We start from the raw sequence: 24,059 nt of genomic DNA, 5'->3' as shown, positions 1-24,059 counted from the left end.
TTCGTGTTCCATTTAATGCGTTTCTTTAGTGGGCCAGGCACTATTCGCACACTGATCAACAATAACCGAATTTCAGTGAGTTGTAATTAAGTTATTGACAAAATTTGACGTAAAGTTGTTACGAAAGTTAACACAGTCAACAAAATCTCGGCTCATAAGTATACTCTGTCCATGAAAACACCCTGAAAGAAGCATTAAGCATATACATAATACCGTAATATTAATAATTGTAATGAAAACATTTCGCTTAAATGGAAATGAGTCGGATGTAGCCGAATGCGCGCACATACGTATTGCGAAATTCGGGGCGTGTTTAGGAGTCGCAACAAGCTCATTGCGCAACAGCACCATCTTCCTTCCCTAAGGCACATTTCAGGCGACGACGCGAAGTGCTATTGGCGAAATGTCTTCTTGAAAGAGGCCCCGAGGGGGAGTCTGCCCCCGTGGATGAGTGGTGAAGGTTTATGGTGGTTTGAGGATCCGGTCACGTGACGAGAAGAGGATAGCCGGAGAGATGATTACATTGGCCAAACAATAGCTCGCGCCAAGGAACAAACAAAACGATAACCGAAAGACATTGAAAATCGTAAGGCTCGTATCCATGCACAAAATGTTATACAATTCAGGATAGGTAGGCATTTTGAAAGAGGCAACCGACAGCTCAGGTCATTTGCTCCATAGGGAGAATTTAAGCATAAATTTGGCAGTATCTAAAAAATGGCACCGGCGGGAATTGAACCCGGGCCCACCTGGTGTGAAAATAGGGCTATAGCCACCACATCACCCCGATCCCCCTTTCAAACAATGCCGTCGGCATGTATTCAATTCATACATTGTAACATGAACGTTTCAAAACACTTAAAATACATCTAAAAGCTCATTTCATACTCGAATCATATTGATTACTAAAACTGATACTTTTTAGAGTAAAGATTTTCTGAAAGATTTTCCTTTGCACAAATTCGGTTTACGGTTTTATCCGAGCAAAAATTAAAAATTGACATAAAAAAAATCAAAATTCAAGAAATAAAATGCAATTCTACGGATAAGAAATACGTGTGCTCGTTTGAGAGGTGCAAAATTGCTTAGAAAATCCTTGATTATTTGTGGCTACAAAATGTCTTATGTCTTACATAAATTACTTACAATGCAAGTGGCCAGAATCGAACATGTGATCCCTTATGTGCATGTCCTTCCACTTCAACGATAAAAACTGAAGTGTCCTCAAAATCCTTCCAAGAGGTGCTATCCTTGCACAAAAATCAGGACGTTGCTATTTATTAACAATTGTAAAAGAAGGGGAAAAACAAGTTACTCGAAGTATACCCAATCAACTTTAATCCCATTAATTATCATTTCTCGCTTCAAATATAATCATGATTTAAATGGAAATGGCTACTATTTTCAATCTAGGAGATGCAGCAGTGACTAACTTCTTTCTACGTTGTACTTAATTCGAGATTCCTACCGGGAGGTTCTCTTAAAACTGCCGAAGTTTCGGTTCCGGAGTCGAAATCCTACTCTCATGAGCTAATCGCCCACATTTAGGGACGCAACATTAAAAGTGATCGTACAGATGAACGATATAGCAATAATTCTTTTATTGGCAGACGATGAGAATCAAAATCGAGAAGAGACAATGAATGGCAGATATCACGACTTCAGATCCGAAACTTTACGATGTCCCTAATATGTTTATTTCGACACACATATTTTTAAAATGATATTTATGTTCCATTTTATGTAAAAAAAAGCGTAAATTTAGCGTCCGCCATCTTATATTGTAAGGGAATATTAACTTCGCCCCAATTCTATCAAACTTATTAAAAATGAAGAAAAAGTATACTACTAAAGGATGATCCAATTTTAATTCCATCGAATTATTCCAATAGCGTCAGCAGTTGATGAATCGTTCGGATTTTATGAGAAAACCGAAAATCACCGTTCCTTAGACAGTTTTGTCATATTTTCATGTCTGTGTCTAGACAACATTGGGTTTACATGCCAATTTACATACTCATCTTTGATAGAAACCTTTTTTTTTCAATATTTGCCCCTTGTATCAGATTCCTTTCCCGAAAAATTTCATTTTATAATTTTTCCACGTTTTTTCGATTCCAGCCTATTGTGCGTCGTGCAGCAGTAAAAGAGAACTTACCCGGTGGGAAACCCGAACAGCCTTTTATATCGCATCAGAACATGCTTCGCACAAATTCTTCCTAACTCCCCTCTGCTCAGATCAAAGTTCTGCTCTCATTACACAAGTACTTGCGAAAATCTGTCAGGCGAACATGTCCATGATTCTTTTGGGATCGAATCCCCTGGATATGGGGATCCATCATTACAATTCAGGAGGAGAGAGACCTCAGAGCGCTACCACAACACCAGTGTAACTCCCCCCTGAATACGACCGCTACGTAGTCACTTCTCGGAGAGGTCTTTTCGGCCACTACTTGCCAGAGCACTCGTGGCTGATTGGTGGGAGCTCGAATATTAGTTATAGGCGGCCAATTGTGTGTTGCTTAAATGAGTCAAAAACCCCTACTTAGCACTCACTCAACTTTTCCATTCGGGGAGCCGGAGAATCAGTTGCGTTAGTTAGCAGTCCGTTCTCGTGATGAGCGACGGTTCTGAGAGCTCAATCCCCCTGAATGCTCCCGATAGATACCGTAATCAGATAGCATTGAAAAAAAAAGAGAAACCGTGGGATAGAGAGAGTGGAGGAGGAGGTGGTCAGAGGAGAGAACGTAAGAAAGCAACATGAGGATAAAGGATTTGTGGAGAAGTCGTGAGGATGGCGAGGATGCCAGGCAGCCACGCTTCCAAGGACATGTTCCAATTAGCTGATGAGACGCACTTGACATTTGCGGACCCACCAAGGGCCACTCCTCCTCGCCACCACTACCATGACGGATGACGTCACCAGGAGGGGGAAGGGGAGGATAGGTGCGCGCGCATGACCACCTCCTCGAGGCTTGGGAGGTAGGGGAGGCGGGGAGAAAGATTCGCAACGGACTGGTAAATTCATGACGTCACGGATCGCTACAGTCGTCTGTTTATTTTCCCGAACAATCCCTTTTCCGCCCATCTGAGTGAGTGCAATTTCAGTTGCTTTCGCTGCCTAGTAATCGAAAGCCTTGACATTTTGAAAGCTAACTGAAACACCATTATCAGGCATCTAATTAATCCCTTCTGTACTATTTTTTTTTCAATATCGGGCTTTGAGCGAAGAACCTGAAATTCAGCATTCAAATTATTAAAACATGCGCAGGGCGGGCATGTTTTCTATGTATGATACACTTGTAGATGTATTGCTCACCGATTTGGTCTTTTTGCCGCAAAAATATTACATAGAGCGTCGGTTTTTAGTTGATTAATTGAGTAACAAGGAGTTTAATTTGGCAATTAATTAATTTAACATGAGAGACAAAATCTCTATGTACACTGGAGGGATATACTCTAAGATACTGTGGTTTTTGATTGGGCGCAAAAGATGCTTCGCTGCCGTTCTGTGTTGCTTGCCCTAAAGGGGATTCGTAATTTCTTCTCAAATGATTTCACTGTGTTCAATATACATGCGTGCGTGGACTTGTGAGATGATGACCTAGCAGAGAAAAATTGCGCGTCACTGGAATTTTGCGAGTTGAGTGCCTCGTGGCTACCACGATAACTGAGTCACTTTTATTATAAAGAGAAAAAAAACCGCCCAGAAGAAAGAAAAACTGTTTGGGAATCGCAAACAATTCCCAGGTCACCTCAAAATGCAGGAATTTAGGTCGAGCGGCTATCTATGAAAAAATCCGAAGTGGAGGAGTAAAGTGTCCAATGCTAAAGTAAGCTGAGAAATTCCAAATTGTTATTTTAGTATTTACTTCGAGGAAGTTGAAACTAGAGTGTCTACCGACTTTTGGATAGTATCACAAATACTAAGGACTGAATTTGACACTTTATTTTTCATTTGTTGGGAAAAATGGAACAATTTTTGCATATTTATTAAACTATGTATCATTTAAAAAGTTTGGCACTGGTCGAAAAAACTGCTGAATAACGGGTAAGTGCAAAAGTTCTGGTCTGTTAACGCGTGCATGACATTTTTGTCGTCACTTTTTACGTGAAAGAAAATAATATTTCATGGATTGCTTTTCTACTGCCGTCATTTTAAAGCTTTTAATTAATTTAACCAAGGTACGATTTATCGTTTTAGAATACAGGCGTATATATTTCAATAATTTACATTAATTATTTTATTATTATATGGGCTATCGTGCCTTGCACTTTTAACTAAAAATCAAATGAAACATTTGAGACAGTGTTCTATCAATTGAGAGTAAATTATTGAATACTTTGGGCGATCCCCGTTCACAATTCATTTATAGAACTATTCCGAACTTTTATTTTAACATCCTCGAGACATGAGAAGCCATGACAAGTTATTTTTTAGCTGTTCAGACATTCTGGAATGGACGGATCTTTATTGAAATGAAAGTCTAGTTTTTACCAGGATATTTTCTGGCAAATTCCCAATTAATTTTAATTATTTTTTTCATCTAATCCAGTATAAAAAAGTTGACAATGCGGTACAACACGAGGAAATTAAGTGAGCACGCATTGAAATTCTTCAAAAAGTCAAAAGGGTTAATATTTTTTGCGTTAAACGCTAACCTGAAAATATTTGAGGTAAGAACCATATTTTCATTCCGCCCTCGCCTCGTTTCCAGTACTTCAAAGCCTAAACCAAGTATTTCCGAATTATATCCTCTCAATTAATGAGGGAAAATTATAATTTTCTACAGCCTCCGATAATCCACAACTTCTAACATTAATTTGAGCACTTGAAATATAAAAATCTAATATGTACGTATATGCAATATATTTGACCGCGGATTATTTCTCTAGAACAGGTAGTCCAATAAAAGACATGCGCTTACTAACTTAAAAAAATTACCCACAGAAGCTTCTCAAATATTTAACGGTGATGGAGGATGTAAAAATATAAAAATCGGCTTTATTTTCAATGTCGGTACACCATTTTAACGGCACTCCATTTTAATGATTTCAGTGGAAAAAAACACATTTGCATCCCATCAGTTATGTTCGTTTTCCCGGGGGAAATTTTATGTAATTGTGACGGTAAGAAGCTGAACTCCCGAAAAAATAAGAAATTTCAAAGAAGGTGCTTGACGTCGAGGAGAGACTGATAAATTAATACGTCACCTTGATAGATTAATACTCTGACGGTGGCTTCCCTTCCTCTTCCCTGCAAAATAAACCCCCCGACAGCTCCAGCCATTGAACTCCTGGTCGTGTTCATTCATTAATCATAAATTGTGAACCTTACGAAAAGTAGTTATTTTATTGTACTGCATACAATTTTGAAACTTAGTCCTTGACTGCTGCCGCTAGATATTTGTAAAAAACATCACGCCTGAAAAACTTTTAATAATGATGTTACCTCTGTCAAAAGTTGGATTTAAAAAACTGCCATTGGATGTCACCGCATGCCACCTAGCATGGTATCACGGACTTTTCGAGTAGTCAGGGCCCTGCGTGATTTTTTCTCACGCTCCAGTAGGAAATTATTCAGAATTACAAATTTACATAAAATTTATTTCCTACCAATTTACCGGATAAATCGATGGAAATTACGTAAACGAGTTAAATAACAAATTTCAATGCGCCACGAAGGCTAACTCATGATGACTGATCGTCTCACGGGTGCCCTTCGACATTTCACAATCTCGTCGTTCTAAAATTATACGAGGATATGTTGTCTATAAAAAGAAAGAGTTTCTGCTTTGGTGAATGCATCACTTAACCATACCTCCCAAGTAAAAATCAAAACTGTGGGAAATGTTGCGCCAAACCGCCTAACTCCATACAATGGAATTACAATGTCCACTTCAAAATTGATCCGAAGAAATTCGCATTTGTCCTCTTAAAAAAGGCCTCCAGAATTGAGCTCTATCTACCTAAATGCATGGGAACTGACTTAACTTTGAACATTTTTAAGCTTGTATATTCTCGGGTTCAACTACAACATGGCTTAAATGTATGGGGCGATGTACGGAAGCTATAGCGCTCTAAAAAGCAATGTCTCCAAATTCGAATTATTCCCATTTCATTATGCAAAATACAAGAAATTCTGGGATGCTCTTCAATACAATGGCTAAAGCCAATGAACCCGATAACAATGGGGATCGGGTTCGTGCGGTGGCTAATATGTCGTCTTCCCACCCCGTGGACTCGGGTTCACATTCCGGCGGTGGCCGAGAATTTTCAGAGACCCTGCTTTAGTGTTGCGTGGAGGACATTTCAAATACAACGACCTGCCTTCGAAAAGTATAAAAATCCGTTAATCCGTGGTCCTCTGGGCCCTTTTCGTTAAGAGTAGGCTAATGCCGAGTTTCTCTCCAATCTTTCTTCCCTACTCTCCCTCCTTCATGACGCAAATGACTCAGCTGTCGGTCGCCTCCTTCAAATACCATGACCCAATCCGATAACAATGGATTTATATGCATGGGAAAACACGCAGCATTGAAATTTTTCTTCCGCTCTTATAATACAGATGAGATTTCGACTTCAATGAGATTTCGAGGCGTCGCGCAACCGATCGACTCCCGGCACGGGCAGCACGCCAGAATCCGTTTCTATGACTACGATTTCATTCATAGTGCCGGAAGCCCGTTCTACGCGAGGGTAGTAATAGAGCATTTTCCCACTTTTAGTACTATGCGTAAAAAAACTTGTACCGGCCAAAAATGATGAATTTCAAATTTTATGTCCACTACTATGAGGATTAACTACATGAATCCCATAGGACAGTTTGCGCATAAATCTTTACCACCGAATTTCACGCATTTTATATTTCATATCAATTTAAAATGTCTGGGAATCGGCCATGCTCGGACGACCCAGATGTGCTACAGCCTCGCTTAAACTGCTCCTGCGTGCGTCGTACAGCGACCAACATTCTGCTGTTTTGAGCCAAGTCTTTTTAGAGGATAATTGTTAATGACAGACAATCGATAGTAATCGATTATGAGGCATTTGCGCTCGCGATTTTGTCGCGTAATCGTGACTCTGTTTACCCGTGCCTTTTGCGCGCGTTATTTCGTGCCATTGTGCACTTAAGGCGACACGCGCGCGGCCTCCAGAGTCACGCCTGACAGAGCGCACCCCTCCCCACTACTCGCCGCCCTGGGGACGCAGGGACAAGAGGGCGCGTGACGTCAGTGAACGGTGTCGCCGCCTGGCGTCGCGCAACCGATCGACTCCCGGCACGGGCAGCACGCCAGAATCCGTTTCTATGACTACGTTTTCATTCATAGTGCCGGGAGCCCGTTCTACACGAGGGGAGTAATAGAGTATATGCCCACTTTTAGTACTATGGGTAAAAAAACTTGTACCGGCCAAAAATGCTAAATTTCAAATTTTATGTCCATAGGAGGAATCGTTTATTTATTATTAAAATGGAAGAAATTTCAATTTCATTATAACACAGCGCCTCCATTTTTTTCGTCGAGTGAAGTCAGCTTGCACCAATGGCTAGGTGTTCAGGTATCGATGTTAACGATACGAAAACAATAAAAATAAAAAGTTGAAATTAAAGTTAAGTAGGCAAAAGATTACCTGGATATTTTCATGGAGTCCATTTGAAAATGTACACTACCCACTGCAATAAAATTTATGGGTATTCCTCCCGCACGCAAATGCTCTATAGCACAACCTAGTGCACGTGATTTTCAAAATGTATGGTGTAAAACCATGAATCGCATGAAAATATGCGAAAATGCATTAATGCATGGAGATAAAATAGTCCCTGCTCTAATTTTTATACGATTGCACGCCCGATTGAGATAAACGGCGTAACATGAATATTTTCAATTTCACATCAAAAATCGGAAATTTTGAGCCCCTTGTACAACGGCTACGAGTTAGCGTACCGCAGCCCTCCATTTCAAGAATCAGTTCTTATAGTTCTCTCGTATTTTTCCCCTGATTTCCATCGTAATGCCCAAAGTTCTTGTATCTTGCCCTTCCTCTAAGAACATTTCTTCAGTTTTTCGGTCGATTTATTTTTTCGATTAATTTTATGTGCCCGCGAATATTTATAAAATTTTACATGTAACACTGACTTTCCATCGTGTCCTTCCATAGAACATTATCTTCCAACTGGCACAAATATATATATGTGAGACTTGTTCGGAACGGGAAAAAAATTAAGGAAACTTAATCGAAGTCTCATGCACCTTTCCGTGTTTATTCCTTAATGCTATAAAAATGCCAAAGTTTACGCAACGTTGAGAGCTTTAATGAAATTTGAAAAATATTATACGTTTCTTTTCTACTCGTAAAGCTTTTATTACTACTTAGTTCAAACAATAAGATATCGGATCAAAATAAAATACATTTCAACAATGCAGTCTTGTTATTATTCTAATTGCGGGCATTTGAAAATCAAACGCATTTTGCACACTCGCAAGAGGAAGTATATTTGTGCACAATATATGCACTGCACATCTATCATACCAACGCATCTTCATCTAAAACCTGCATGTTGCTAGGCGTGTCAGGTCACCAACCGTTAACATCACGAAGAAAGATAAGGAGAAATCTATCACAATATAAACTGACAACTACTTTGAGTCCCACCTAGCATCTATTAAATTTCTACATCATTCGAGAGAAAAACGAATTCCTTGACCCAACCGTTGGGCAAAATATCTCTCTTATTCTATCGTTTTTGTCAGATCTTGAGAAAAAGTAAGGTATAAGAGGATGTCGCTCTGAATAACATCTGTTCTGACGAAATTTTGTTTTTCAAGTGTTAACATTTTTATATCTCACAATCAGTTATTAGTTGAAATTATGCTAAATAAGATTTTTTTGAGATTAAATATTTTCAGATTCAAAGCAAAAGTAAAGGAGTTACAACAATCGAATTCACCATTAATCACTGAACAGTGTGAAATAAAGAAAAACTCGCTTCTTTCAAAAACAGTTTCAACTGCACTAAAAAGTAAAAATTAAGTTTTCGTCACTCGGAGAATAAAGTGTGGGTGCCAATCCTTACCTATCAGGCTCTTCTCCAACGTATTCAGTACTCACGCTTTATTCTCTAGCGATGAAATTTTTTTTGTTATTCTTTAGTGAAGAAAATTCTTCTATACTTTGGCGGTGAAAAGATTTTTTTTTTACTTTTTAGTACACAACAATCATTTAAAAAGAGCTTTTTAAATCTTTTTTTATTTCATTTTTTTACTTGCAAGGAAAGTAGAGTTGTTCAGCATAGTGAAAACGTTGGACGTGCTGCCCCTAAGTTTACAAGAGAAAAATCTGAATGCTCACTACTGGAATATTTTTTACGGAGCGTTTCAACTACCGCTGGATGTGGCGGTGAAAGCCGTGAGAGATCCCACCAAGGGAAGGATAAAGCGTTGCTCCCCGTTGATGGAGGGGCATGTCATTTCGGAGGCAGTATAGCCCGAGGAGGCGAGAGGCCCCAGGCGAGGGACCGCTCCCCCTTTCGCCGCGCACTTCTTCATCCAAGACGACATCTGTTCTCGGATGCCCTTTTTTCTATTTTTGACTTTTTTGAAGTGCAAAACCCCTATGGGCATCCGCGCACAAATTCTACACGACATAAAACGGATCCTGGGCGTTACGCTCGACGATATAGTTATTGTAACTTCCAAAGTATTTGTTACGTACATATATTTATTTATATTTTTACATAAGTACATGTATAAAATACTCAAAGCGCATATATTATAAAGCAAAGCGCAAATATTATAAGGCATTTCTTACTCAGAAAGTTGAAACAAAATTCTTTTCATACTTTATTTTTCACAGCTCTTCCGCTCTCTACATATACATAAAGAATGGAGCACGTGAGTTCTATTACTTAGAGGGTAGAAGAGCAGAGCACGGAAGAGCCAGTAAAAATTAAGAATGAAAATTATTAAATTTCTTCTTTCTGAGTGAGAAACGCTTTATAATATTTGATTATAAATTTTATGCGCTTCGGAATGTTTTAATAAAGAAATTTTCAACAAAGATGTATACTTTCCATGATATACTTTATATTTATTAGAATATCTCCATAATAATTTACACGTCTACTGAGTGGTCTCAAGCACCCCGGTTGTTTTTCTTTCTCTTGTCATTATTAGCATTCCTCCTTATATTGAAAAACCGTGAAATATTTTTCTCAAACGTATCGCATACCTTGTTACATTTCTTGCACGGTCCGCCTTTGTCATTTCTTCCTTTAATTTCCTTAAGCCACCTACAACGCTTATCCATAGTGTGAATTTGAATTTTTTTATAAAAGTATAACAATATATAAACTACAAAATCCTAAAAATTGACGCAAAACGATGAAAAAATCCGTTTACAACATTTTCGACTTCATCACCGTGCAACATTGCCGTGGATAGTTAATATTCCCCTTTATTGAATTATATACTCAAATTTCGAATACATCCACTAGAGACGATCAAATACGTATTGCATAACCGTTCCTTATATTGCACGTAAAAGCTCTAATACTTTTGTGACGTTATTGAAAAATAAATTATCTGAGCTGCCATTCGCTACTTCTTACAATTAGTCAATGCTGAAGTCACCCGAAACTTTATATTTACAATTACTTCTGGTAATCTCGTAGATTGGAAACCAGGGAAAATTAAAAATACAAGCTAACCTTTTTTTAACTTTTATATTTATAATACGATCTCTTATGAAGGAAAAATCTATCTTTAATCGTAGACCTTACCTATCAACAACATCAATTGAATTTGTTCATCTTTTGCACCCGATGTGACGTCCTGCAAGAGCGAGATCATTTTGACCGCGAAAACGACCTCGTTGTACGAATAAAGCCAGGCATGCTGTCATGGAGGCTCTGGAGTAATTACTACTAACAATGTGTTATATATTACTTGTAACGTCACATACCTTTCGCCCGATCAACGACAGTAAATTTTTGTGCAAGAAGAAATAACATAATCAGAGCGTGGTAGGTTCAAAGTCAATACGATAATTTGATTGCGTTTCGCGGTGAAAAAGATTTCGAATCATCTCTTATACTTTGAATTTAATGTAGTAATTTAATTATTTTTTCACGCGATGTATAATGTTTTCATCTCTCCACTGATTATCAAATACAGAAAATAAATATTAAGAAAATGAATTAATTTTACGATATAAATTTTAATTCATAGCTAACATTAATGACAACATTTTATATTTAGAATAAGGACTCCTATTAGGGGAGAGCCATCTTTAACCTTAGACCTTACGATTCATCGTGATACCACTTTTCAGGATTCTTTGACAAAAGGGTTGGTTGATGCCCGCAATATCGAGAAATAATCCAGAATGAACGAAAGAGGCGGCAAAGCGGTGGACATTAGACAATCAAGTACAATGGGAAACATGGCTCAGAAAAAATATAAATAAAACGGTGATGAAGATGGCCGTACAGTAGACTAAACCGGAGACTAATATCGAAATACCCAACTTCAACGTAACTACGGGCAATGGTGAATACGGTATTTTTCGCCATTTCGTTAATTTTCCCAGAATAATCCATGTATAGCGGTATATTTTCTTAACTAATGTACCGGTCCATACGGTTTAATTTTGTAAGAACCACTACCGAATAAAATACCTATCAAATTAAAATTTTATTCACCGATGTTCTGTAGTAAGGGAAATAATTTTATGCGTGGGAACTGTTGAAGATTAAACATAACAAACGAAAGGCATTTGTTTTGTTAGGGGAAATGAGGCAGTTAGAACGAGGTATATTCAAAGTCAATGCGATATTTCAATTAGCGTTACACAACTACGTCAACAATTTCGACGGTAGCGAATACCTGAGCGTCATGGAGTGGAGAACTTGGACCCAAAACCCGACCAAAAATATTTGCCGCACAGGGGTGCTAATCTGAGGAGCGAAATTAGTTAAGTTGCCCTCAAACTTTGATTTTAATAGAAACCAAAACTAAAAACAGCAAAATCGAAGCAAGAAATGCTGGTAACCATGTTTTAAGTAATTCGGTATTTTATTCAATATTCATACCGCTATTTATTTATGCTTTTGCTAAACTAATATCCGTAAGTTACTTTTGGTGAAAAATTAATAAAAGTTCACGGTAAATAGTTTATTTTAATCCGTTAACTACTGCCGACTCGTCTCCATAAATGCTCAAATATTAAAGTAGCATAAGAATGAAAAGAGTTAAAACGCGTCGATAGTGATAGTGATAGATATTGATATTTACAAAAAGTTGTAAGGTACAATATTTGCAGAGGATATTCTGTGAAACCCTACGTACAATGGTGAACTGAACGATGAACTGAACATCAGGGAATATGATCGAGAACATAGAGGTTTCAAAATTCATTCTCCCGAAAAAGATAAAAGAAAACAACAGCGTTCATCGTTGAAGGCTGATGTTTCGTTAGAAATTTGTCTTGGTGACTTAGTTCATTTCGCTTCAATATTGCCAAATAAAACGGCCGGTAGCAACGGCAAGTGAATGTACACGTGTCCTGAGATTGTTATACATGTACATCTGACCATTTACTCAGTCGTTGGTTGCGGAATAAATGGTCCGTGCTTGCCGAAAGCTAACCCCTGCAAATTGCGTGAACGTGTCATTGAGGTAGTAGTTTAACAGTTAGGCCACTGGGCTAAGAAGCTCACTTAGTATAACGTGTCATTGACGTAACACGTAGTTTAGTCCATGTTGGAGAGAAAAACTCACTTGCCACATACCCTAGGTGTAGCTCGCACCGGAAAGGGTATGACGTAGATGTATAGAGCAGAAAAAGCCGTTCATATCCAACTACCTCACGTAACCCCGACCCTGTATTTCACCGAAACATCCAATCTTTTTGAAAAAGAAAGCGCCATAGGAGGGCCTGCCTTCCCAGTAGTGACATTTGATTATAGGGAGGTTTCCTTCATAAAAAAAAACAAAAGGCTTCGATTGCGATTCGTTACCCACCATTAGTGCATTCATAATATACAAATTATTTGGTTTTAGGAATCCCAGTTTAGACGAATGATAACGGTCAATTTAACCTCATTTGAAAAAGACCAGATTGGTGGCCATGCGATGCGTCACAGGGACCTAGATGCTGTACAGTTATTCAGGAGTTTTACATCGTCTGAGATTACCAATGCATGCATGAGGCACAGAGCTCAGGGAAACACTTCTTAATAATGACCTATTAAAATGGCCTAAGGTCGGAAAGTTTCCTTCGTTTGATAGGGCATTAATAATCCTTATTTAAGCCAAGCGCTACCTGCTAGGAGGGTACTCTGCTGCCTGCATCGTAGTGGCGCTCATAGCCTCGCACCAAGGTGGCCTCACACAGCAGCAGCCAGACATCACACGGGCTTTTCCCAGCTTCATACTTAGCCGTCGCTTTTCGCGCGCATGAAAATTTTCACTTTTCATTTAATCGCGCAAAATATATATCGTCATTTAAAAATCTAAAAGCGTGAAATACGTAGCCTAGGAATAATAATCTTTCGATTTAGGCAATAAAAAAATAGGAAACCACCTTATTACATCCACCTCATCCACGAAATCCCCCACACGTGGTTACGCCACTGGCCTTACCTATGCAAATTCATTCCTTGGCCTTCACGAAGGATCTTTCCTATCTTTCTAAACACTTTAACCCTTACTCTTGATTCGCTTCATTAACGACATTTTCCTTCTCTGGCCTAACGAAGCATACTTATTGAACTGGTTCATTTCGGCACTCAATAACTTCTTCGAATTATCCTTCACCTCCCATCGGCCCTCTTCCCGAACAACATTTTTAGATGTTTCAATCTCCCTAGAAAATAAAAAATTCAAAACTTCAGCCAATATCAAACCCACCAATATAAAGCGAGACTTGTACTACACTTTTTGTCATCCTTCACACACTAAACAAGCCTCCCGTTACACAATCTTTACTGGACCATATAATTTGAAATAATTCTGTCTCCCTGAACACGTTTCTCAAAAACCTAAACTAGTCTCTCCTTTATCGAGGATATCCTGACAACGATCTGCATTAGAAAATCCTTCACAAAACCTAAACACAAAGATCACCCTGAAACAAAAACAAAAAACCTCTCGCTCTCCACCACCTATTGCCTTGGCGTGCAATCTTTAAATAGAATTATTAAAAGCCTCTTTCTTCTTCTTTCCAATAACCTCACTACTGGATACATTTGTACTAATTTCCCATCCTTAGCCTTCCGAAAGCCACCAAATCTGCCTTCCATCCTTAAAACCACCAAAACATTCTCCAGGTTCACTTCTCGAACCAACACTTTCCCTAAACCATGCCAACAACCCCGTTACAAAACCTGTGCGATCCTAATAACCTCACTTCTTAAAAAAACTTCTCGCTTTTCCGCTTTATTTCACTCCATCCCCCACCTGCACTACTACTAATGTAATCTACATTCTTTTATGCAATACTTGGCCCGCCTTCTAAATCGGTCTAACCACCACTTCCCTCAACCTCCGAGTTAACAACCATTGCGCCAACTGCAATCCTTCATCGTCATCTGCCTCGTTTCCTGTCCCCACCATAGCATTTTCCCACGATTTAAATTTGGATGAATGTTTCTGCCAAGGAATACTTGCCTACCTCTCACCCTCCGCCTCACCGCTAGAATTGAAAATCTTGGAGCAATCGCGTATACGGCCGCACCAAGCGTTCAATTCCTCTACCCCACTAATTTCTATGATCCTCTCCTTCCCCTTCCCACTTCTCCCCACCCTCTCCTCCCACTTTCTTATCCTAGCCTCCTCAGACTCCAGTCATCATTTCAGTCGCCACTTGTCTCCTTCCTTGAAACTACACGTGCGAATGTTTATTTTATTTGAGCCTTCGCTATAGTGACCTCTCTTGGCATTTTAATGACTTTATCATTTAAGTTTTCATTACTGTCCGCGAGTCCATTACGAGCACAGCAAGCACATATAAACATTTAACATAAATTCATTGAGAGAAAAAGGAAGGGATAGGATAGAGAAGAAAAAGGACGAGGACAGCGGTGCTGTGGTAGATGGAAAATGCAAGAAATCAGAGGGTGAAAATGCGACTTGACAAGGACTCTAATCCAGAATCTCCCAAATGCCAATTAAAGTAGGTAAGAAAAATACCTCCGAGACCGGTTTTTCGATTGTCTAGGTCAATCATCAACACGGTTAAGAAAAGACGTCCGCCCGCCGCGGGCTCTGCTAAGATGCTGATGAAGTCATGTTAGCATCAGTTTAATGAGTTATCGTAATATGGAGATAAAGACTTAATTTTAGAAAGAAGAAACACGAGAGGTCACGGCTGCGCACGGGAGGAGGGCAACAAGTCACGCGTCGGTCGGCGGAGAGGAGGGGAGTGTGTGGAGGGGAGTGGTGTAGGAGAGGAGGGATCAATGCGAGGAGGTGGAGGGAGGAAAGACAGCGGCTAAATTGCAAAACGCTTGTTATATATCGCACCCGTCATGTTATGTGGTTGCCATGAACATGGCGGACACTTGTATCTTCCAGAGTCATTAAATATTTTAGATTTTCCCGGTGAATTGAATGTAAAACTGTTTTTCGTTCTTCGCACAGGGTGATGCTTTGTAATAGCGACGATAAATGTTTTGTCCCGTTGCATAGATATACATTTTTCCTTCTCCTTTTCATAGAAGGTGATTTAATAAATGTTTTCCTGTGGAATTTTGAGATCACCCAACAAAAATATGACCTTTCCGCTCCCTCCTTCGCTCGCAAGCTGCACGAATGAACAATTTCCCCGTGATTCATGACCGCCTGCGTTTTATTTATTTAATTTTAATTTCGACGTAAGTCCAAGGTCCTATCTCCGCTGCGATCTCGTCGCTGAATCCAACGGAGTTATATTGTTTCCCCACAACGGGATATAAATGGAGCCTACCTATACATCTTCCCTCATTAAGAATGTTAAGGCAAATTTTCGAAAAATGACTTATTTTTCATTATCAGAACGTGATCTTCCAACTCTGTCAGGAATCACGCCAATTATAATTAACCGTTTTTCGAAAATTCGACGCTAATACTAAGCATCACCCGGTCTGAGACCCGAAAATCTATTTACTTTTCAAGAGTCGTTTATCGCAGGGTGATAAAATATCTCATTGGTTCGACGATTACTAAAAAAATATTCCATGATTAAATATATTACTATGGACGACATCCCACTGTAACCATGGATTTTTTTGACGCAAAAACTCTTCAAGTAATAAAAAAGTTTACGTAAACATGGAAATATTTCAACAAAGCCGATGATAAAAAATGAGTCCTTGAAAACCTAGTGTTGAGGATGTGCACTTCAAATCAAATTTAAGGATGGGGTGAGAAATGAAGATGTTTCGTGAATAATAGGAGGAGGAGGAGGAGGGGAATTGCGGAGCACCATACGCTAGTGAAGGACCTCACGGATACGACATTCCACATGACATTGGAATTACGCGAAGAATATAATGGTGGGAAAAATTGAAGTAAAATTCCCCCCTGGGAAAACCCAGAGATGAGTAAACAGGAATGCCTTAAGGTAATTTATTGGTGCAGATAAAGAAGGACACAAAGACCACGAACATAAGGAAAATAAAATAACTGACAGCAGTAAGGGAGAAATGGAGGGCTACAGCAAGGCCGGATTTTTTCTGGGGGGAAAGGGCAAAAGAGCCTGGTGGACGAACGATTTTCTAACATTTGAGATTAAAAATAACATACAACGAGTACAATGCGAAATACTCTCTTTATTTTAATATAAAAGTTATCAGTATAAAATTATTGATTAAGTTCCGCAATATACAAAACAAAACGAACGTAATGAAAACCGTATTAAAAATCTTGTCTTTTTTTTAAGCGTCTGGGGGAGTGCACATGTCCCCGTGTTCCTCTCCCCTAAATCCGCCTTTAGGCTCCAGAATACTCATATTAGATTGTGAAGTAATAATAATTTATTTTAACTGCAAGTTGGTAAGCACTATATTCTTTCATAAACAGCAAATGAAGAGGGTATACAAGGCTGGTAAACAGGAAGAGTAAACTTGAATAGCGAGCAATTACTTTCACCAAAATATTATTTGAAAAGTACCTCTATTAAAATAAGACTTTTATCGAGTTTGAAGACTAAAATTAGGCAACAAAGTACAACGGTGTATAATTTAGTCCAAAAATCTTTGAATTTCACAATTTTTTCACTTTTTCAATCCGAACGTAACGCAGTATTTCATGCGTTATCAACGTTATTTGAATTCAATAAGAGCATCTTTTGCTAATGGCTCAAACGAGTCCTAGTCCTATAATGAGCCTAAGTTTTCTCTTTATTCCGAATCTTAAAGTATCATGTAACTACATCAGTTTGTAAAAAAGATATTTAATTCAATTGCTTAACATTTGGCTTATACTTTCATAATTATTTCCTAAAAACATGTATAAAAATAACAATTAAATAAAGAAAAGATATAAACATTCAGAGTTGACTTCCAGTGAGTAAAGCAAGGAAATTCTATGTTTATGTTGCCGCCAGCCGATGAAGTACAAATGTAAAGTCTTAATTTGGAATTTTCATGATACAATCTCTCTTTCGTTGTTAGGAACAATCTAAATAATAAATGCATGTCGTTGTTACATCAACTGAATAAAATATTGAGGGAAATAAAATTTGATTGAAAAGATAAAAGTTTATACCACTAAAAGTCAAATTTAATCCGGTTAGGTGATTGTCGTTCTTTTCCCTCTTATCAGTTCATTTCCGTAATTTGTCCTGCATATTAAATTATTTCGGTACCCATGCCAACGAAGCACTTTTACACGATTGCATGTGAAAAATGGAACCATAACTAATTTGTAGGCGATAAAACGCATTCATGCTGCTACATTTCACATGGAATTGTGTATAAATGTGCCTCATTGGAATGGGGACAAAATGCATTGATTATACGGGACGAAATTATGGAAACGAAATGATTGGAGAAAAAAGAGCGAAAATCACGAGAAAGATAAAAATAACAGAAAATCATTCGGGTCTCAAAAGTGTAAATTTTATCCATTGACATTAAAGGAAATATTTTTTAATCAATATTCAACGACATCGATTTTTTCTTACAACAGTATAATTTGGATTTGATGGGGTCAAACCAACCCAAAAAATTGTTTCCCTAAAAAATTCTCTTTTAAATGCTGCACCATGATTGTATATTTTCAACATTTCAAGGACAATCTATACTCATTTGTTTGTGCTGATGCATGGAACGCATAAGCATCTAAGTATGTGTGTACTTGTTACTACAGATTGTTTGTAAGGATCGCGTTTCGGTTTCCCTGGATGCGATTCATTTCGCCATCCTCCTTACTCTTCCTTCCTGACCTCACCACAAGTTGTTTTCACTAAAAAAAACAAATGCTCAGCGGATAAACGAGGAGCGCACGACTGTGACCACTCCCCCGATGACCACCTGTTCTCTCTCCACCTCGCGTGCGCTATTCAACATTCCTTTAGCTGTAAGTTCCTGGTATTGTGTGGTGTTTGCAGGAGGCGACCGACAGCTGAGGTCATAAGCGCCAGTACGGAAGGATAGGGAAGGCATGGTGGAGACAATCCCAGCGTCGGAATAAGCCTGCTTTTAACGAAAGGCGACAAGGACCACAGCTCAATATCCCATTTGACGGACAAAGTACTTGAAGTACCCTCCACAAATTAATCAAGCAGGGATCGAAGAGTCTCTGAAAATTCTCCACCACAGCTAGTATTTGAACCGAGAACCATAGGGTAGGAAGTCAAAAATCCAACCACCACACCGACCCGATCCCTGTAGATTCCTTCTCTTGAACATATCAGATAAGAATAGAATCCTTCTAGACCCAGTGCTGAAGATCAAACGGACGCATAGGACGAGAGACGAGGTTTACCGAAGGCCAGGGGCGCAGCTAGGAATGAAGGCTGGGGTGGGTTAAGGTAATATTAATACCGAGGTTTGTGGGGGTATGGAATACCCACCAGGATAAGCGGTAGGTGCGAAATTAATTAATTGCGGAAATTTAAGATAAACAGTTCAAAATGGTGAGTTTTACGGCTCTCTGAGGGATATTTTATTAATCCTTACACTATTCTATTAGTAATATCAATACAATTGGGTAAAATGGATTAAACTTAAAAATTTGTCTGAGCTCTGGGGGGAGGTTTATCCCCCAAAACTCCCCTCGCTGCGCCACTGCCGAAGGCTATGGGAAGAAGAAAGGGAATTTTAAAGCACTATACGCCACAGAAGGACCCTGGGGATAGGTCATATCATAATGCAAAAATTACGTGAGAAATATAATGGAGAGGAAGACACAGAGATAAAGCAAAGATAAAGAAGGATACAAGAAAAATCATTCGGGAACCGAAAGAACTTGCATAGGAAATGGAGAAATGAGAAGGCTACAGAACACCAATCTTAAGATTACATGTGACTATGGATGAAAGGATACGTACTTGGGTAATATGAAGAAGTAGAATGAAAGAAGAATACTTATAGATAATGAATGAAGAAGAAATAAAAGAAGAATACTTATACAGCATGTATATCAGTCTTAGGATTGCAGTGCTATGATACCGATGTTCTATCTAACTAATATATGAGTTCACGAAAAAAATAGATGCATAATATAATCAGCGAATGGCTAGAAATTTTCCTCTGGAATAAGGCAAGGCTGCGAAACCCTTAAAATCGACTACTTAATTTCGAATCGCCTTATATAAAAACGCACTTTTCGTTAAAAACTTTCGAAATTACCTTGACATTTTCAGGGAACATAGAGTTGACCCAATGTTAGCATTTGCCAGTATCCAAAGTGCGAACTATTTACCGAAGTGGATCTCGGAAACAATATTTTTATGCTTGAAATACAGTTAAAGCTTGGCAAGATCTCGCTTTACGTTCCCTGAAAATAGCGAGATAACAACCAAAGTTTATAACAAGTAATGCAACAAAAATAAAATTCGAAATGCAGCCAGTGGAATCGGAGTCCTCTTAACGCTACGAATTAGGAACATTTCTCGTATCCAATGTATGAGTTCGGGAAAATAATGGATAAATAATACGCTCTGTTCATTGCTCAAATATATGCTCTTCTGGAATAAATTAAACCTTTGAAAACTTCATATACGAAGCAAGGTAGAGAAATATTGAAAAATGCTTATTTCTTGAGTTTTTTTAAATATATCTTAAAGTTTTAATTTGCGGAACTCTTTGGTATCCTGGTGTGGCACTTGTCCTTCATCAGGGCTATACATTCATTAATCAGATAAAATGGAAAATATAGAAAAATAGCGATTTTGGCAGCAGTTTAAGAGTATGAAAAACATTTAAAGTATTTCGAAACGATGGCTAATGAAAAGAGCTACACAAAGAGACCTTACAACTCTAAGAATTTATAATTATTATTTAAAGTATGTACTCTAGATCGCAGTATATCGATCGTAAAACTGCCTGCTTAAATCCAACCCACCGCGCACGTGGCTATGTTATGAAGAAGACTGCGAGCGCCCGCCATCCATCACGAACCTACGTGAGGCCCGATGATCCTCCGTGCGTCGCCGATCTCCTCTTGCCTTGCGTCGGCCGACTCGCTGCGTGCGCTTCGCGACAGTCATCCGTCCGATGTCAACTGGCCGTGCGCACAATAACGACGCTACCACAGTAAATGCATTCTAGTACTCGGATTTTTATCCCCGCGAGACACTTCCCCAAGCATACATGTCAAATTGGGCTTGTTTTGCCGCGTCAAATGCCTCCGAATGAACGCAACGGGCACACTCCGAGGCCGCTAATGGGAGTTCCACCTCGCCCCGGCACGCGGCGGAGAACCTGAGAGGCCCGCGCGCAGGTTCACTCACCTCTGAAATGTACCCTGGCGACGAACCGCTCCCCCGCGGCACCCGCCGCACCCACGGCATCGAAGCGCCGAAGCCGCAAACACAGCGACATGCCACAATCAAGAGCGGCTCCAGCTGCACCCGCTTGCACCCTCTGCTCCTGCCCGGGACGACTGGAGAACGCTTCCTTCCTTTCTCTCAATGCCCCTCCTCACCCTCCCCCTCTCCCGCACCTCCGCGCCTGCGCACCAACCCCTCGAGGTCATCCACGTTCGACCAAGCCACCCCTCTTGCGGACCCCGGGATCCACGGCTTGTTTACTACGCAACTGATGTAAGGGAGCGAAGATGATTTGGAGTTCCCCGAATTCGACTTACGGGTATTTGGAGGAGGGCGACCGAGGTCATATGAGGCTATGTAATAATAATATTTATGTGATAATAATAATAAATCTTTCATTCCGCCATTTGCGACTCTAATGAAACAAAATTAAAGTTTCCAAGTACAAGGTGGCATTATGTACCCCAGGGAATTTATCTGTTTTAGGAGTCACCATACATAATATATTAACATTGACTTACTTCTCATATTTAAAATTTACTAACGTCCCAGCAAATCACCACAATACAATTTTCAGGAGTCCAGACGATTAACAAAGAATAATATTTTTTACTGTTGTATAAAAAAAGAAAACAATAATTCGCCAGAAAATGTTATGCAATGTAAACAGCATTACATATTCATACACAAAAATCAAATATAAGGAAGTAACGGTGGAGAGAAACCCGGCGTCGAAAAGGGATCACGACTTGGCGACTAATCCGACGGACGGGCGAATTAATGCCTTCCACAAAGTAGGTATACTAGCAGGAATAAACTCTGAGAAATGTCTGCCACCGCCAGGTTTTGAACCCGGGCCACGCGAGGCCATGACTAGGTAGCACTCTTGTATTCGCATTAACCTGAGCCCGACGGATGACACTGGGTGGTTACGCTCTAGCCTCACCTATCCACTACGATCATCACGCGCTACTCAGGCACTCAGAGTGAGCATAAACTAAGGGTTAGCTGTAAGGTAAAAAATCATCTTAAAAAAATGAAATTCGACATTATTGCGGGAAATGGAAAAAAGATATTCAGGAAATAGAATTCTACTAAATAAGTTTTATTTATATGCTAATTCTCCTCTTTCATCGCGGGTATTCACTGACATTGAAATAAAATATCCAAACGAAATAAACAGAATGTGAAAAACGCCATCAGCCTAGCTGACGGTCACGGCTGTGGGATTCTGTCATTTCAATCTTGGAGGCCTTGGAGGCATACACAGTAGCCCGAAATCGCTCTTGCTGACTCCAACTTAAGAGGCTAGCCCATTGACAATTACATTACGCGGTGAACATAGTGTCAGCACCGTCCTCAGTTAAAATAGTAACCCGAGTTTGCTGACGCGGTTTAGACAGAAAATTGAGTTGAAAATGATGGTGGAAACGCCAGCTGCAGCTACTCGCATGATAGCTAGAAGAAAATTGGAGGCGAGAGTAAAGAGAGACGGATATTCTTTGGAGCCCTAACCATAAATAAAATAAACTCTACGGCCCTGACCTTCCTCTGCCTCCTGCTTCACTGCTACCACCTGTAGGTGTCAGAGCGGTGGCCACATTGTATAATTTTAATTTAGGAGCAGTTTTAATGAGATCGTTCGCTTTGACCCGAAATCTCAATTCATTAAAATAGTTTGGCAGATGGAAGGGAAACATAAGATACGACTAAATAAAAAAATTGTCCACACTATTTCGTTCTTTCATTCGTTCAAAACAAAAAAACGAGGAATCCGCCGCCTACTACCCGTGAGTCGGTGACGTAAATTGAATTTAGGTTCATCAACTCGTTAAGAAAGAACTTCACATTGAGAAGAAATCGGACACAATAATTTGAACCATAGCGAAGCTCGTGATACCCATATGCCAGGTGTATGAGAAGCTGTGACCCCCTAGGCATGAGTATGTGACGTCATCAACTTATCTGCGAAAGAGCTCAAGCCATCGATTTTTCACCGAGAATGGCTCGGGAAGTCGGAGACAGATCGATAGACGGAGAAATATGGGTCTCTTTATTTTTTATGTCTATCATAATCGAAGATGAAAAAAAACTTGGTGAAAAATTGCCTTTCACTGTATACTGTTAGAGTAAGAATAAATTTATCTACCAAAATTGAAAACTTACTCGAGTACAGAAACTTATGGTGTCAACGAGTTTCAGGTCAATTTTATCCAACGATGCTGAGCGTAATATTTTTACAAACTGATTATAATACTTAAAGTGCATGCAAAAACTATGGAAAAGGAAATATTTTTTTGCTTCAGGCAATTTCAGTTAATTGGTAAAACTTCCAAAACTTAATATTTGCATTAGTGTTCGCCCAATTGTTTTTCATCATTGTTATTTCTAAAATAGTCAATTGCAATCTGAGAGATAACAATGGCGTCCACCTCGAAGAAAATTTGTGAATCAAGATCTTTTTTGTTATAAATACCACCACCAAGCAGACTAAAGACTGAAAACGCGATCGGAGCAATGAGGGACAATAAATCCGCTGGTTATGACCTAATAACAACTAAGATGATTAAGCATTGAGGGGATAGATCCCAGCAGGAGATACAGGATATTATTTTAAGAGTGTGGCTAGAAGGAAAGATTCCCAAAGAATGGTCGTGCACGCTCATGCGCTTAATCTACAAAAAAGTACGAAGTGATAATGTGCGAATTACCGGGGCAATACGGCGGATAAAGATGGGGTGAGCGGGGGTTGCTCGCCCCCCCCCCCTTGGGGGTCCGCCCGTATTGCTAAACATTGCAAAACCACAGTTGCAACTTTTTTACATCATAAGATGGCATTGTCTTTTACATGTGAATAATCACTTTAATTAAAATTTTCTTATACTCTGCCTGCGACTTGATAATTCTTTATTGCGATAAAACTAAAGACAACTCCAGATGTATTTTATAAGAGTAACAGTAAAATAGGTACTTCGAATACAGCCAAATGATGCGTGCTAAGGAAATAATAATATTGGAATTTTATGAACATGTTGATATCGCGTTTGTCTCGACTCGATACGGGATAATAATAATGTGGAAAATAA

General features: G+C 39.3%; 1 protein-coding gene across 2 annotated transcripts in view; it reads right to left on the bottom strand.

Annotated features, from left to right (window-relative positions):
• LOC124158845 (otoferlin-like) overlaps positions 1–21,072 on the bottom strand; it is a 118,093-nt gene extending 97,021 nt beyond the window's left edge. For both annotated transcript variants that reach the window (XM_046534219.1, XM_046534218.1), the window contains exon 1: positions 20,935–21,072. In XM_046534219.1, the coding sequence (XP_046390175.1) occupies positions 20,935–21,025 (91 nt within the window). In that variant the 5' untranslated portion in view covers positions 21,026–21,072. The remainder of the gene's footprint in view (positions 1–20,934) is intronic.
• Positions 21,073–24,059: the final 2,987 nt, after the last annotated feature.

The sequence above is a fragment of the Ischnura elegans genome, chromosome 5, assembly GCF_921293095.1.
Source record: "Ischnura elegans chromosome 5, ioIscEleg1.1, whole genome shotgun sequence".
NCBI lineage: Eukaryota > Metazoa > Arthropoda > Insecta > Odonata > Coenagrionidae > Ischnura > Ischnura elegans.
This window is presented reverse-complemented; position numbering and strand designations above follow the sequence as displayed.